This window comes from Parasteatoda tepidariorum, chromosome 7 (assembly GCF_043381705.1).
Source record: "Parasteatoda tepidariorum isolate YZ-2023 chromosome 7, CAS_Ptep_4.0, whole genome shotgun sequence".
Classification (NCBI taxonomy): Eukaryota; Metazoa; Arthropoda; class Arachnida; order Araneae; family Theridiidae; genus Parasteatoda; species Parasteatoda tepidariorum.
Genome location: NC_092210.1, coordinates 14,739,833 through 14,752,697, shown reverse-complemented (window position 1 = coordinate 14,752,697; position 12,865 = coordinate 14,739,833). Strand labels below are relative to the sequence as shown.

Sequence of the window (12,865 nt, the reverse complement as noted above, 5' to 3'; positions counted from 1 at the left end):
GGACTCGAGCTTCACATGAAATGATGAATTTTTATGAATATTATGCTATTTTCAGAATTGCTGTAAGAATGTAACAGTTGTTCATAACTGTTAAGTAAATTTTAGCCAGTGGTCGGAAGTAGCTCACTACAAGTAGTGGAACTACTGCAGTCGCTACTTTTTTCGTAGCTTATAGTGAAGTGTACTACTTTTTAAAAAAAATGTAGTGTGGTGAGTTGTGCGATACAAAAAAAAATAAATAAACAGTAGTTCGTATTGATTCCTGGCAACTACTTTTTACATTAGTTTAGTGTATGAACAGAGTTCTAACACAACTAATTTTTCGAAGTCGATGGGTCTTCTGTCGCAATTTAAAATGCCCCTTTGACCTGAGTTAGCGAAAATTGCGGATTTCGAGTCCGTATTAGGGGTAGACTATATTTTAGGGTGCCCCTTGATTCTCGCCAAGTTGTGATCGCGGTTAATCGCCAAGCTGGTCGATGTTGAAACCCAATCGTGATTCTAATTGGTTTAGATTTATTTTTAAATGTTCAACGGCATATGTAATTTCAGAGGTCCGTTAGTTCTACGTTGGATACCGGCTGGTAAGGTTACTTTTGCTTCCGGTCAATAAGATCGAAGGTATGTGGGCAGTCGTAAAAAGGGGCTTCAGAAATAATTGTCCCCGCCAGTCCGGTACCACAGACGCCTTTTTCGATTCGTATTTCGCCGAATTTATGTGGCGATGGAGGTATACATGATTCTATTCATGATAAATTTAGACAGTATCTAACTGTTATTAGAGCATTCCGTGCACCTAGATCTGAGGATATTCAAGCTTAATGAAGAAGTGAGTTGTTTTTATTTTCCTTTTCTTTCTGTGTTTACTCCATTAATTTTTGCTTCGATTCAAAATGCATTTTATTGGGTTTATTAATTTTGCTTATATTGGGTTCATTGCAATTTTATTAAGTTTTTGCCAATGTTCTATTGAAATTTTCCAATGTTTTATTGAAATATCATTATGTTTTGGCCGCCATTCCTGTTACCACGGTGTTGTGTGAAAACAAGAATGGCACCAAACATAAGTCGCCAATTTCGCCAAGGGGCACCCTCAAGTATATTTTTACCCGTATAAGTAATATTTAAGCTAGCCATTATGAATAACGAATAACTTATCACACTTACACATGCGAATGTACACTCGCGAAACATTGACATCATTTCAAAGGAAGGAAACATATTTTCTGTGTACTTAATTTCTTAGTGAAAATAAAAGAGCATTAAACACTTAACGAAATTTGCAAGTAGTATTTAATATTTTCCGAGCATTTCTTGAATTTAATATTCACTGTCAAGGGGGTCATAAACAGTTGAAGATTGTTGATTATAATTAAATGAACAAATTCGAAAAATATGTTTTAGAATAACAAACTGGCTCATGTAAATATGAATAAATATTTCTAAATAATTCTTCACGTTTAATATAAGCCAGTTTTATATTCAAAACTATATTAAACGTAGTGTATAAATTACTTTCTCCATCAGTGTAAATTATACAGGCGTACATTAATCGCTCCAGCAAAGTTCGGTTCTCTAAAGTAGGGAAGTCGCCACTACATTTCGAAAGTAAATAGTTTGCATTCACTATATTAAAAAAAGTAGTTGTAGTTAACTATGTTTGTATCAAAGTAGTTGCAGCTGTAGTAAACTACAAAAATAGAGCAGTTTACCCGACCTCTGATTTTAGCCTATATTTAGTCCACAAACTCTTTGATATGCAGTTTAGCATTTTCAATATAAATTGTTTTTAAATGATAAATGGGAAAAATGTCAGCTGTAATATTATAATAGTAATATTTTCACCAGGTTTTCTGAACTCAGTGAAAAAAGCGGATATTATAAAATATAACGTGCATCTGATTGAACAAGACATGTTGATGTGTAAACAGCAAAGTGAAAAGGTAATAGTTTATAATGAAATATGTTGTAAAATTTGGCATCTATATTCCTTTAATTATACATGTTTTGTTTTGTAGGTAATTGAAACAGATGATTACCGTGAGACAAATTTTTTTATTTATTAAAAAAATTATTTAAAATAAATAGGTACAAAAAAATGAACCACCTGAACAACTTTTGATCTAATGATTGGATCCTCATGTATTAGGACTCAATGGTTCGAGGGCGTGATAACAAATATGTTAATTAATTAGTGCAGATGATATTTTAAGTAACGAAATTTAACACAAACACGTTTTTTAATTTTAGAACTTTTTTAAATTTGACTATCCGGCCAATATTGTTTAAATTTTGCATATTTTTATGCAAAATTGCATATTTTTATGTAAAATTACATTCTTTAAAATCATGCAAAAATCGTATTTCATGCAATTTAAAAAATTTTCAACAACTATTAATTAAAATAATAAAACATAATAAATATATAATGAAAAATACTTTTTGCATGAAATTGTCGTTGGATAAACAAGTTTTATTACTTCGTTATATTGATACACATATTGTTGACTACTTGTTTAAAACTTGCAGGCCTTTTGTTTCCAAAATAAAGATCAAAATAATGTTTCTAACCAAAACGATTATTCGGGAATTTAGAGTTTCTAGGAATTTTATAATCTGATATTTATGTTTGTATAAAGATAGTTTTTAGTTACACGATAAGAAATTTAATTTTATTTAATATTAATGTGTTTTGGAAAATAAATTTTTTGTTGTAACTATAAAAATATTGGTATTTTTTACAGCTTGGAAAATTAGTCACTACTGTGGTTTACATAGATGATTTCAAAGATTTGACATTTGCAAAAGCAACTAACAAAGACGGTAATTTTTTTAAAATATTTTATACTGAAATAACAAGTGGCTTTAAATCTAAAATTCTTAGTTAAATTACCCATTGTTATATATTTAAATTTACATAAGCAATTCTGTTATATACTTACTAATTTATACTGAAACTAAAGAAAATGCAATTGTTTTAATTTATTTACATGCAGAATTAATTCATTTTGCTTCTTACGTCGAGTAACTAAATGATAGACGCTACAAATGCTTTAATATACTTTGGATATAGACGATCATCTAATTAAAATAATCCTTGTTTGGAGTAAATTTCATAAGAAAGGAAAATAATTAAACCAATAATTTGATATTGGACTTGGTATCTAAATTTCGAGAGTATTATACACATATTAGACGAAAAAAAAAAAGCTTATTAGTTCTTTTAGCTTATTTTGTCAAACACTGTCAAAAACAATTTTTTTTGTAATAAAATTATCATTTGCGCTCACACACAGAAAATGAATAATTTTTCTCTTTGAAATCTTACCAAGATTTGCTGAAAACTTAGTTTTTCATCGGAAAAATTTGATTTGATAAAATCATACTCGAACTCTATTTTTCAGTCAAAAAATCTGGTGTCAGCATTGTGAGAATCTGGTTTGTACACAATTTCTTGCTGACACAATATTGTGAAAACACAGTTACGTGTAGACACAATCACGTGAAGACACAATCTCGTGAAGACTCAATCTAGTGAAGACTCAATCTCGCGAAGACGCAATCACGCGAATTTACAATCCCGTTAGGACCCAATCTCGTGAAGACACAATCTCGTGTAGAGACAGTCACGTGAAGACATTCCTTAAACATGCGATCTTTCGCGTGCAGTACAGTCATAGGGGAAGGGAAACAAATGACTGTAATAATAATATTTAAATTACTAGTGGGCTGCGCCCCTGCTCGCTAACGCTCACCAACCCCCGAAAATTGCTACCCAATCTTATATGGCTTCGCTCGCTACTAACTTAGGTGCATTGCAAATGCACAAAATTCTAAGAATTCAAAACAATCATTCAAATCCGTATAAAAACTTTTTTAAAAAAAAAAAAATTACATCTTTTTAGTATATATTAAGTCATTAAAATAAATTTGAATTCAAATGAATGACATGTAATTCATTAAGCCTATTAGAAATGTGCAATAGTATAATTCGTGATATAAAACAAAAATCGTCAAATAAATTCGTAATATATAAATTCGTGAAAAAAAGACTAAAATAGAGATAGAGAGAGTAAAATAGACAAAATACTAAAATAGAGATCTATTGACAAAGACTACTCACTTCTGCCTAGCTTAATAGTGTGAGATTGCCGCAGCTGATGCTCTCTGGTTATTTCAGTTTCCGTTTTTAAAAACGCTATATGTTGAGCCACCTCATCTAAATTTGGCATGTGACATTTTTAGCGGCAATCATGGGTCGATTCGCCGTGTAAGAGAAATAGTAACGTAAACAAAACAAAGCAAACTTTGCCACCGGTGGAAAAGAAATACAGCCAAAATTTGGGAGCCACGTAGAAGAATTATATATATTAGATTTTAAGCTTTTCAATTGTGTCGATATAAGCTCACAAATTCTGTGCTTGATAGCATAGTTTTAAACATAGTTGTAGGCATGCACGTAGCGTACTTGAGGTCACCCCCTCAAAACATTAAGATTGAGTGCAAGTATGGGAAAATCTGATCATTATATCAAAAGTTATTCAGAGTGTTTTGTTTATTTTTTGCTCTCTGTACAAACGATTAGATATTGGTATGAATGTCCACTTAATGCATGTTAATTAATTAATTTTAATCAATAACATGATATTATACTCAAATGCTTATTTTTAAATAAACATTTTTAGAATTCCATTTTTTCCCTATTTGTTAACAAAAAACATTCTACTAGTTCTACTCAATAAGAAAATAGAAAAAAATCAAAAAAATCTCAAAACTTGACTCAATAAATTAGAATTGTATTGTTAAATAAGACCTTAATAAATCTCAGTTCTAAAGTGCCTCTTAGAACTTGTACCCCTAATCTTCCTAGGCTATCATAACAGAAAATATGTTTCGTACTTAGAATTTTTGCAACTTATAAGAAAATGAACTTAGATAAATATTTGTTTTTAAGTAATTCATTTGAACTGGATTTACTGTTTCCGTTTTGTGAATTACATAAAAATGATAAATTTTAATTTTTAGCATATTTTTTGCATGATGTTGAATATTTTTATAGTGAATTTCTTTCACATATGAAACGAAACAAATAGACGAAATTAATAATATATCTATATGCCATACAACTATCAATTATAATTTTTGGGAGTATTTCCTTACGGTAATTTTATAGGTATTCTGTTGTTTTAAGTAACACAACTTGTACCAAAAATTATGACTTTGGAAATTGTATAAAACTAAGTATGCTTAAAATTTTTATCGTTTTGTTATTATTTTTATTTATTAATTTATTTTTTTTTACTTTCTCATACATTTTAGCTATCGATTTAATGAAGCTTGGAGCCACCATATATCAAGATAATTATCCCGAACGTATAAAATCTATTTATTGTATTAATTGTAAGTCTAGTATTTGTAGTCTATGGTTTATGTTTCTTGTGTTATATTAATTTTTATATTAAGTAACTTTATTTAATTAATTTAAAATATGTTATTTTTTTAAACATTTAATCAGTTTTTGCACTCATTGTAAGTTTAGTATTTGTAGTCATCAGTCCTTTTGCTACATCCCGTCTTTGTAAAATTCTTTTTTATAACTAAATCTCAAGTGTATAGTTAATAAATTTAAAACACAGCAAAAATATGTTTAAATTTAAAAGCGATTTTATAACTAAAGTAGATTAACGCAAAGATTAGCAAACAATGTTTTGTAAGCGAATATTTTGAGGTTTCGAATTGTGCATGTGTGAGACTTTTAATAGTATTTGTGATTTTTAAACACTGATCTTTGTTATGCATCCTTAAGGATCGGTTAATTTTCAAGAAAATGGTCATTAAAAGTGCTTATTTTTTTTATTCCTGAAAATTATATAAAAATATGTGTATGAACAATATATATATTCATTTTTAATTTCTGATTTGATTTTAGCTTGAATTTTAAAAAATTAAATTTTTAGGAAAAGCCAACATTTAGGGTTACTATGGCGTAATGTTGGTTTTCCAGCAAGCAAGGAAAATTTAAAAAATATGTGTTTCTAAACATTAGAAAATAATTTTATTAAATTATTATTACTTACGTACAATATAAATAACGATCAGTAACTTTTACTAACGTGATAAATTTCAAAGCATGAGATACAGAGGCCAACGTCACAATCTGGACAGTAGTACCGGGTTTCCTTCCTACATCTCACTACCTCTCTCTATCTACAATTACCTTAAAAATATCCTGGTACTGCCATCTGGTGTGTAAAATGGGAAGTAAAACGATTTCCGGACAAAATAAATGAATTAGTTTTATTCTTATTGGCGCGTTACAACTGAACACTCCAGCCCGGAAATATCACGGGTGCCAGAAATAGAAGGCGAAACCTCAACCGTCATTTTCACCGCAGCGAGAAGGAATTAATCAAAATCACACCGGGGAACAAATTTTTTTCTTCAGTTATACAAATACCTAATCTTGCCACATTTGGGCTAAGGGGTGTCAAATATGAAATTATTTTTGCTTTTAAGCCTACAAATTTCTTTTATAATGAAATATTTAGTCGAAATGTACAAGTTTAAAAACGTTATATATAACAGGGGGTCGCATAAACGTTGCGACGCCCTGTTCTTCTAGGGAAGTTAGGGAACATCACCAGAATTAAAATTGCATGGAAACCCATGTTCGGAAATGTAGTCGTACGCGATTAGGAGCGCTTACTTATTATGGCCTGTTCAGAAGCACTGAAGAAAATAGTTTATATTAGGGAAGCGCCCTAACGGCGTATGGCAGCATTTCAGGTAAGCGTTCTTATACAATTTTAATTCTGATTATGAGTCCCAACTTCCTTAGATATGTGTCGCAACATTTATGTGACCCCCTGTTATATATGTCGTTTTTAAACTTGAGTATTTCGACAAAAATATTCATTAATACACAATCCTTTAAAAAATAACTGTAGCTAGGAAGTATCTATTACAGAGTCTTCGGCGGGCTGGATTCCAATGGATCCAGTGCCCTGCCAACCAGGCTATCCCGGCCCCGACTATGTTGTGATAAAATAATCTATTAAATACTATTTTTAGCTAGAATTTATGACTAATTTATTTTCAAATTAATATTGTCCTTTTTTTTACAGCTTCTATATATTTTACCATGATATTTTCAATTGTCAAAATGGTAGTCGCACCAGCAGTGATTGAAAAAATACACGTCCACGGAACAGGTACGTTCCATTTATAGTAAATAATTTATTTTTTCTCTCTCTCTTTCCATAATTTCATTTATTTAGTAATGTAATTTTTCACTTTGAAAGAGCAGTAAAATAAAAATTTAGAGATAGAATTGAGGGACAGTTTAAGAGGGTAAACAACACTACGTAAGACTGAAATTTTTTTTCAAAAATTGCATATCTTGAGAAACTATACTTGTGAAATTATTTTTTAAACTTATACTTTAAAAACTATTTAAATAAAATAATAGTTTGTGTTACACTGATGCGCAGATCATTTAAATTTCGGATTCCAAAAGAATTTCATACTCAGATTTTTTTTATCCAATAAATGAGGAAATAGACCTAATGCAAGTAACACATGTTTAAAACTTTAGCGATTTAAATATGAATTATTGTGTGAATATAAGTTTAGGGCCAATTGTAAGATGATAGTTTAGATATTTTAGTTAAATGATGAAATATGCAGCCAGAAGCACTGAAATAGATAATATTTTTACTAAATAAGATGTAAATTAAAAGTTTAAGATTTATTAAAAGTTTAACGCGTTTTGTGATTTTCTTTCATAAGTTTCATACATTTTTGATGAATTTTGAATTTTACTTCAGAACAGTTTCCAAATCCATGCAGAAAAACTCTAGTTTGATTTTTTTAAAAAAACATCCCCATTATTCACATGGACTTTTTAACAACATTTCCAAATTAATTATGCCGTTCACATTTTAAAAACAGGAATAAAGTATAGCTAAAGCGAGACTGCGCTCAACGAAGATGCTGGGAAAAAGTTCAGAAACATTTTTGCAGTGCGTACTTGAATGTGCAAGTTGATTGTTATCATCGTCAAAGATGAATTATAGCTGTATTTTCCCCCAAAGCAAATGCCTGAATTTTCAAAGTTCTTTTTCTTGCAAAATATTTTTACGATTTCTCTCAAGCTTCGCTTACCTTAACTCATAGCGGTTCTTTAATAGAAGTTGTCATGCTTAAAGACAAGGCAATATCTACTTCTAAAATGGGAGAGTTTGTGCGTTTCTTTCTTAGAGAAATGAACATTATGCTCCTACGTAAAGCATTTGTGCTACGTAAGAGCATAATGGAGTATTGTGTCTATGTTAGAGCGATTACGTTACATTCAGTGCAGACAAGGCTATTAAAGCTGTCCCTAATTCATCTTACTAATTCTTACGCTTTTCTGGCTCTTTAAACATAAAGTGGAAAATATTCTCCTTTAAAATATAATATTTGTTTAAAAATAACTTAAAATAATTTCATTTAAATGCTGTTGTTATTATTCTTGTTTCAATTAGGTATTTGCACTTCAAGAAGAATAAGATAACGCTTACCCACACATGTGACGTCAGCACCAACTCATCGCTTATAAACAAATTGGCGTGTGAAAGTTAAGTTTCTCCACATAAGTTAGAATGTTTATTAAATGCAGCGTCGTATTGCTCATCGCATTCTTTGAAATATAATTATTTTTCGTCTACGCTTTTTACTTAACTTAGATTTCTTATTTACGTATTTTATTGTGACTGTGGTAGATTTTTGTTTTGGCGATTTTGATACAAAATTAGTTTATGTTCTACATGGCTTCGTGCTTGTTTTTGAGTACAGCAAGAAATATACAGTGAAAGAATCGTTGCGAAAGAATATATAATTTTACACTTAAGAGAATTGATACTTGACGGGCTTGGCTTACTCGAACAGGAATGAAAAGAACAGTTGCTAACGTATACATGCCGCTTTTCGTCAACCCATCAGAATCGAGATACCCACGCAACGTCACTGGCAGGTTTACCATTGTATTGTAACTATTAATAATAGTCCCTCCAACCCACGTGTTTTATCTTTCATAAAAGTGTAAATTACGCTTACGAACTTCGTCATTTTGTATAAAATGAAAGCATAACAACAAAGCATAGGAAAAAATAAATGTACACAATAATTTTAACATTAACTTATGAATAAATTATTACTTATTATTTTTCTTGTTGCTATTCTCTAGATTTACCTTAACCATGTATGAAAAGTTTTAATGAAAATTTTGTTAATAATATATTTTTAAATCAATTGCGAAACACTTTAAAATTGAACCTCTTTTTTTGTAGAAGGGTGGAAAGAAGCTTTACTTGGAGTGATAGATGGGAAAGAACTTCCAGCTTTTCTTGGGGGTGAGAGAACCGATCCAGATGGGGATCCTCTATGCAAAACTGTGGTATGTTATTATTTTATTTTATAACTGTCGTTGAACAGCCGACCCAATTTTGGGTTTACGACTACCAATGTTCAACTCCGTAGCCTTGTAATTTTGAACCCAATCCAGAAGACAAGGGAATTCCAGGATCTAGTATTGGGAGAAATTTGCTTTCGTGGAGGACTTTTTTTATGAAACTAACCCGCATGTGTGTTACATGGAGAGGAAAACCACGAAAGCCTCCCAAGGTTAGCTGGACCGTATTTTAACGCATGATCCATCTACCACTGAGGATATTTTATGTCAGCACTGTGTGAATTTTGTATCGATCAGAGAACGCTGGGATTCGAAACTGGGTCACCTCATTGGGAGGCGAGAGCTTTTGCTATAAATATGTAGTAGAAAAGAAAATCTGTTAAAAAAAAATTCGGGATTTTAAAAGTATTTGTAATAAATTCAATTTCATGAGCCATGATGTCTCAGGGGATAGAGCGTTCGTCTGCCAACGATATGAGCTGGGTTCGAATCTCAACTGACTGGTTGATACGAATTCCATATTCGGTTTGTACGGAGCACGGTGCTGACGTAAAATATTTTCAGTTGTAGACGTATCAGGGGTTAGAATGCAATTGCCGTCAGGCTACCCTTGAGAGATTTTAGCGGTTTTCCTCTCCATTTAACGGGTTAGTTCCATCAAAAGTCCTCCAAGAAGGCAAATTTCTCCCAATACTTGATCCAGGAGTTCTCTTGTCTTCTGGNGAATGGAAAGAACAGTTGCTACCGTAAACAAATGCCATTTTCCGACAACCAATCAGAATCGAGATATCCACGCAACGTCACTTGCAGGTTTTCCATTGTATTGTAGCTATTAATAATAGACGCTCCAACCCACGTGTTTTATATTTCATATAAGTGTAAATTACGCTTAGGAACTTTGTCATTTTGTGTAAAATGAAAGCATAAGAAGAAGCAAATGTACACAATAATTTTAACATTAACTTATCAATAAATTATTACTTATTATTTTTTTAATTCTTTTGTTGCTATTCTCTAGATTTACCTTAATCATATATGAAATATTTTAATAAAAATTTGGTTAATAATATTTTTTGAAATCAATTGCGAAACATTTTTAAAATGAGCCTCTTTTTTTTTGCAGAGGGGTGGAAAGAAGCTTTACTTGGAGTGATAGATGCGAAAGAACTTCCCGCTTTTCTTGGGGGAGAGAGAACCGATCCAGATGGGGATCCTTTATGCAAAACTGTGGTATGTTTCTATTTCATTTTATAACTGTCGTTGAATTTTGTCCTTGTAATTTTGAACCCAATCTAGAAGACAAGGGAATTCCTGGATCTAGTATTGGGAGAAATTTGCTTTCGTGGAGGACTTTTTTTATGAAACTAACCCGCATGTGCGTTACATGAAGAGGAAAACCACGAAAACCTCCCAAGGTTACCCGGACCTTAAGGGTATTTTAACGAATGATCCATCTACCACTGAGGATATTTTATGTCAGCACTGTGGTCAGTGTGAGCCGGCAGGAGAATTTGTATCGATCAGAGAACGCTGGGAATCGCAACTGGATCACCTCACTGGGGATAGAACGTTCTCCTTCCAATAATGTGAGCTGGGTTAAAATCGCAGCGATGGCTGGTCGGTACGAATTCCGCATTCGGTTTGCACGGAGCACAGTGCTGACGTAAAATATCTTTTGTTGTAGATGTATGGGTTAGAGTGCAATTGCCGTCAGGCTACCCTTGAGAGGTTTTCGTGGTTTTCTTCATCACGTAACGCAAATGTGGGTTAGTTCCATCAGAAGTCCTCCAAGAAGGCAAATTTCTTCCAATACTTGTTCCAGGAGCTCTCTTGTCTTCTGGATAGAGCTCAAAATTACAAGACTGCGGAGTTGAAAATTAGTAGACGTAAGCCCAAAAAATTGGGTAGGCTGTACAATAAGACATATAAAAAAATTCCATTTCATACATTTACATATTTCCATGGATTTGCAAGAATTAAGTGATCCCCATTAAAATGTGCCAAAAATTTTTTTGTTGGTGAAATAATCTAGAACTATATAAAAAAAAAAAAACTCTGCGAATAAAAAAATTTAAAAGTCTGTACCATTTTTTCCCCAATATTTGTGCTCATCTAAACAACTTATATACAAACTAAAGAGCATTTATTCTGAATATCTTGTATTTTTCACTCATAAACATATCTCCTGTTTTATTTATTTATTAAATTAGAAATGAAGATATAAATGAAAATTATATATATATATATTTTTACAGATATGTCATGGAGGTGATGTTCCGGAACACTATTATCTTAAAAAATCGAAGAAAACGCTTTATTTAGAGCCAGGAGTGAAAAAGTTACACGTCACAAGGTTTTCCAGTGCCAACATTACGTTCGAGATTACAGTGCCCGATTCCACACTAGAATGGGATTTCGAAACAAAAAGTAGAGACATAGGATTTGCCCTTTACTACAAAGATAAAAGATGGAATAGCGAAAAACTTGTCGAGCTGGTTCCTAAGCAAAGAATAGACACTGGATTCGAACCGGAATCCGGTGTGTACCGCTGTGAGAAAGCGGGCACTTGTAAGTTGAACAAAATTATTGCTAAGAATTAAATGTTTTTTTTTTTTTCATAAAGTTTTTTTTCTATGTCTTTTTTGTATGAGTGGATAAAGTTTCTAAGTAACAATTTACCTAATCAGGACAATACCCCCTCAGGGCTAAAGAGGATAGAAGGGCTAGTTCACTCCTTTGAAGAAACGATCAAAGCGCCAAACCTCCGATTTTTGCCTGTGACGTCACGGTGGCGCAAAGCTTGAACTTTTGCTTCAGGAACGAAGCGTTCGGTCTAACTAGCTTTAACTAATAATGGAGCATTCCTTTTTGTGACATATTCCAAGACATTCTTTGTTTCCAATAATGATTTTTCTCAGTTTTGTGAAGTGAATTACAAAAATTTAAAATTATTTATGAAATGCCAGTTTGTGCGATTGCAACTTACAAAAATTCTGATAGAAACACAAAAAGAAAAAGTATAATTTTCCACGTGTTCCCTAAAGTAAATGAACAACTATGTAAAGAATAGCTTCAACATTGCAAACGAAATGATTGATATTAAATATGAACGAATATGCAGTAAGCATTTCTTAAAACAGAATTATGAAGATGATATGAGAAATCGTTTGCTTGGATTGCCGATTAGAATGATTTTAAAATTGCGCTAACTCTACCAAGTGCTCTCTTATCTAAGGGAGGAGTAATTATTTCGTCAGCAGCATGGATGGAAGTGTGTCAGGAATTTGAGAACATTTTTCAGAATGTGCATGGGACAGAAAATCAAAAAGTGTTATCAAAGAATTTATAAGTGAAACGCTTATTTTGCATTTCAGAACTTTTATAAGAATTCGCCATCTAAGTTAAAACCGCCCA

General features: G+C 31.8%; 1 protein-coding gene across 11 annotated transcripts in view; it reads left to right on the top strand.

The window, feature by feature from the left end:
- LOC107445081 (SEC14-like protein 2) overlaps positions 1-12,865 on the top strand; it is a 42,806-nt gene that overhangs the window by 27,629 nt on the left and 2,312 nt on the right. For 9 of the 11 annotated variants that reach the window (XM_071183098.1, XM_071183101.1, XM_071183103.1 and 6 more), the window contains 6 exons: positions 1,849-1,943; positions 2,745-2,823; positions 5,320-5,400; positions 7,125-7,211; positions 9,330-9,436; positions 11,707-12,019. In XM_071183098.1, the coding sequence (XP_071039199.1) occupies positions 1,849-1,943; positions 2,745-2,823; positions 5,320-5,400; positions 7,125-7,211; positions 9,330-9,436; positions 11,707-12,019 (762 nt within the window). Of the gene's footprint in view, positions 1-1,848; positions 1,944-2,744; positions 2,824-5,319; positions 5,401-7,124; positions 7,212-9,329; positions 9,437-10,574; positions 10,682-11,706; positions 12,020-12,865 lie in introns of all 11 variants that reach the window. The other 2 variants (XM_043054518.2, XM_043054516.2) reach the window with 1 other exon arrangement.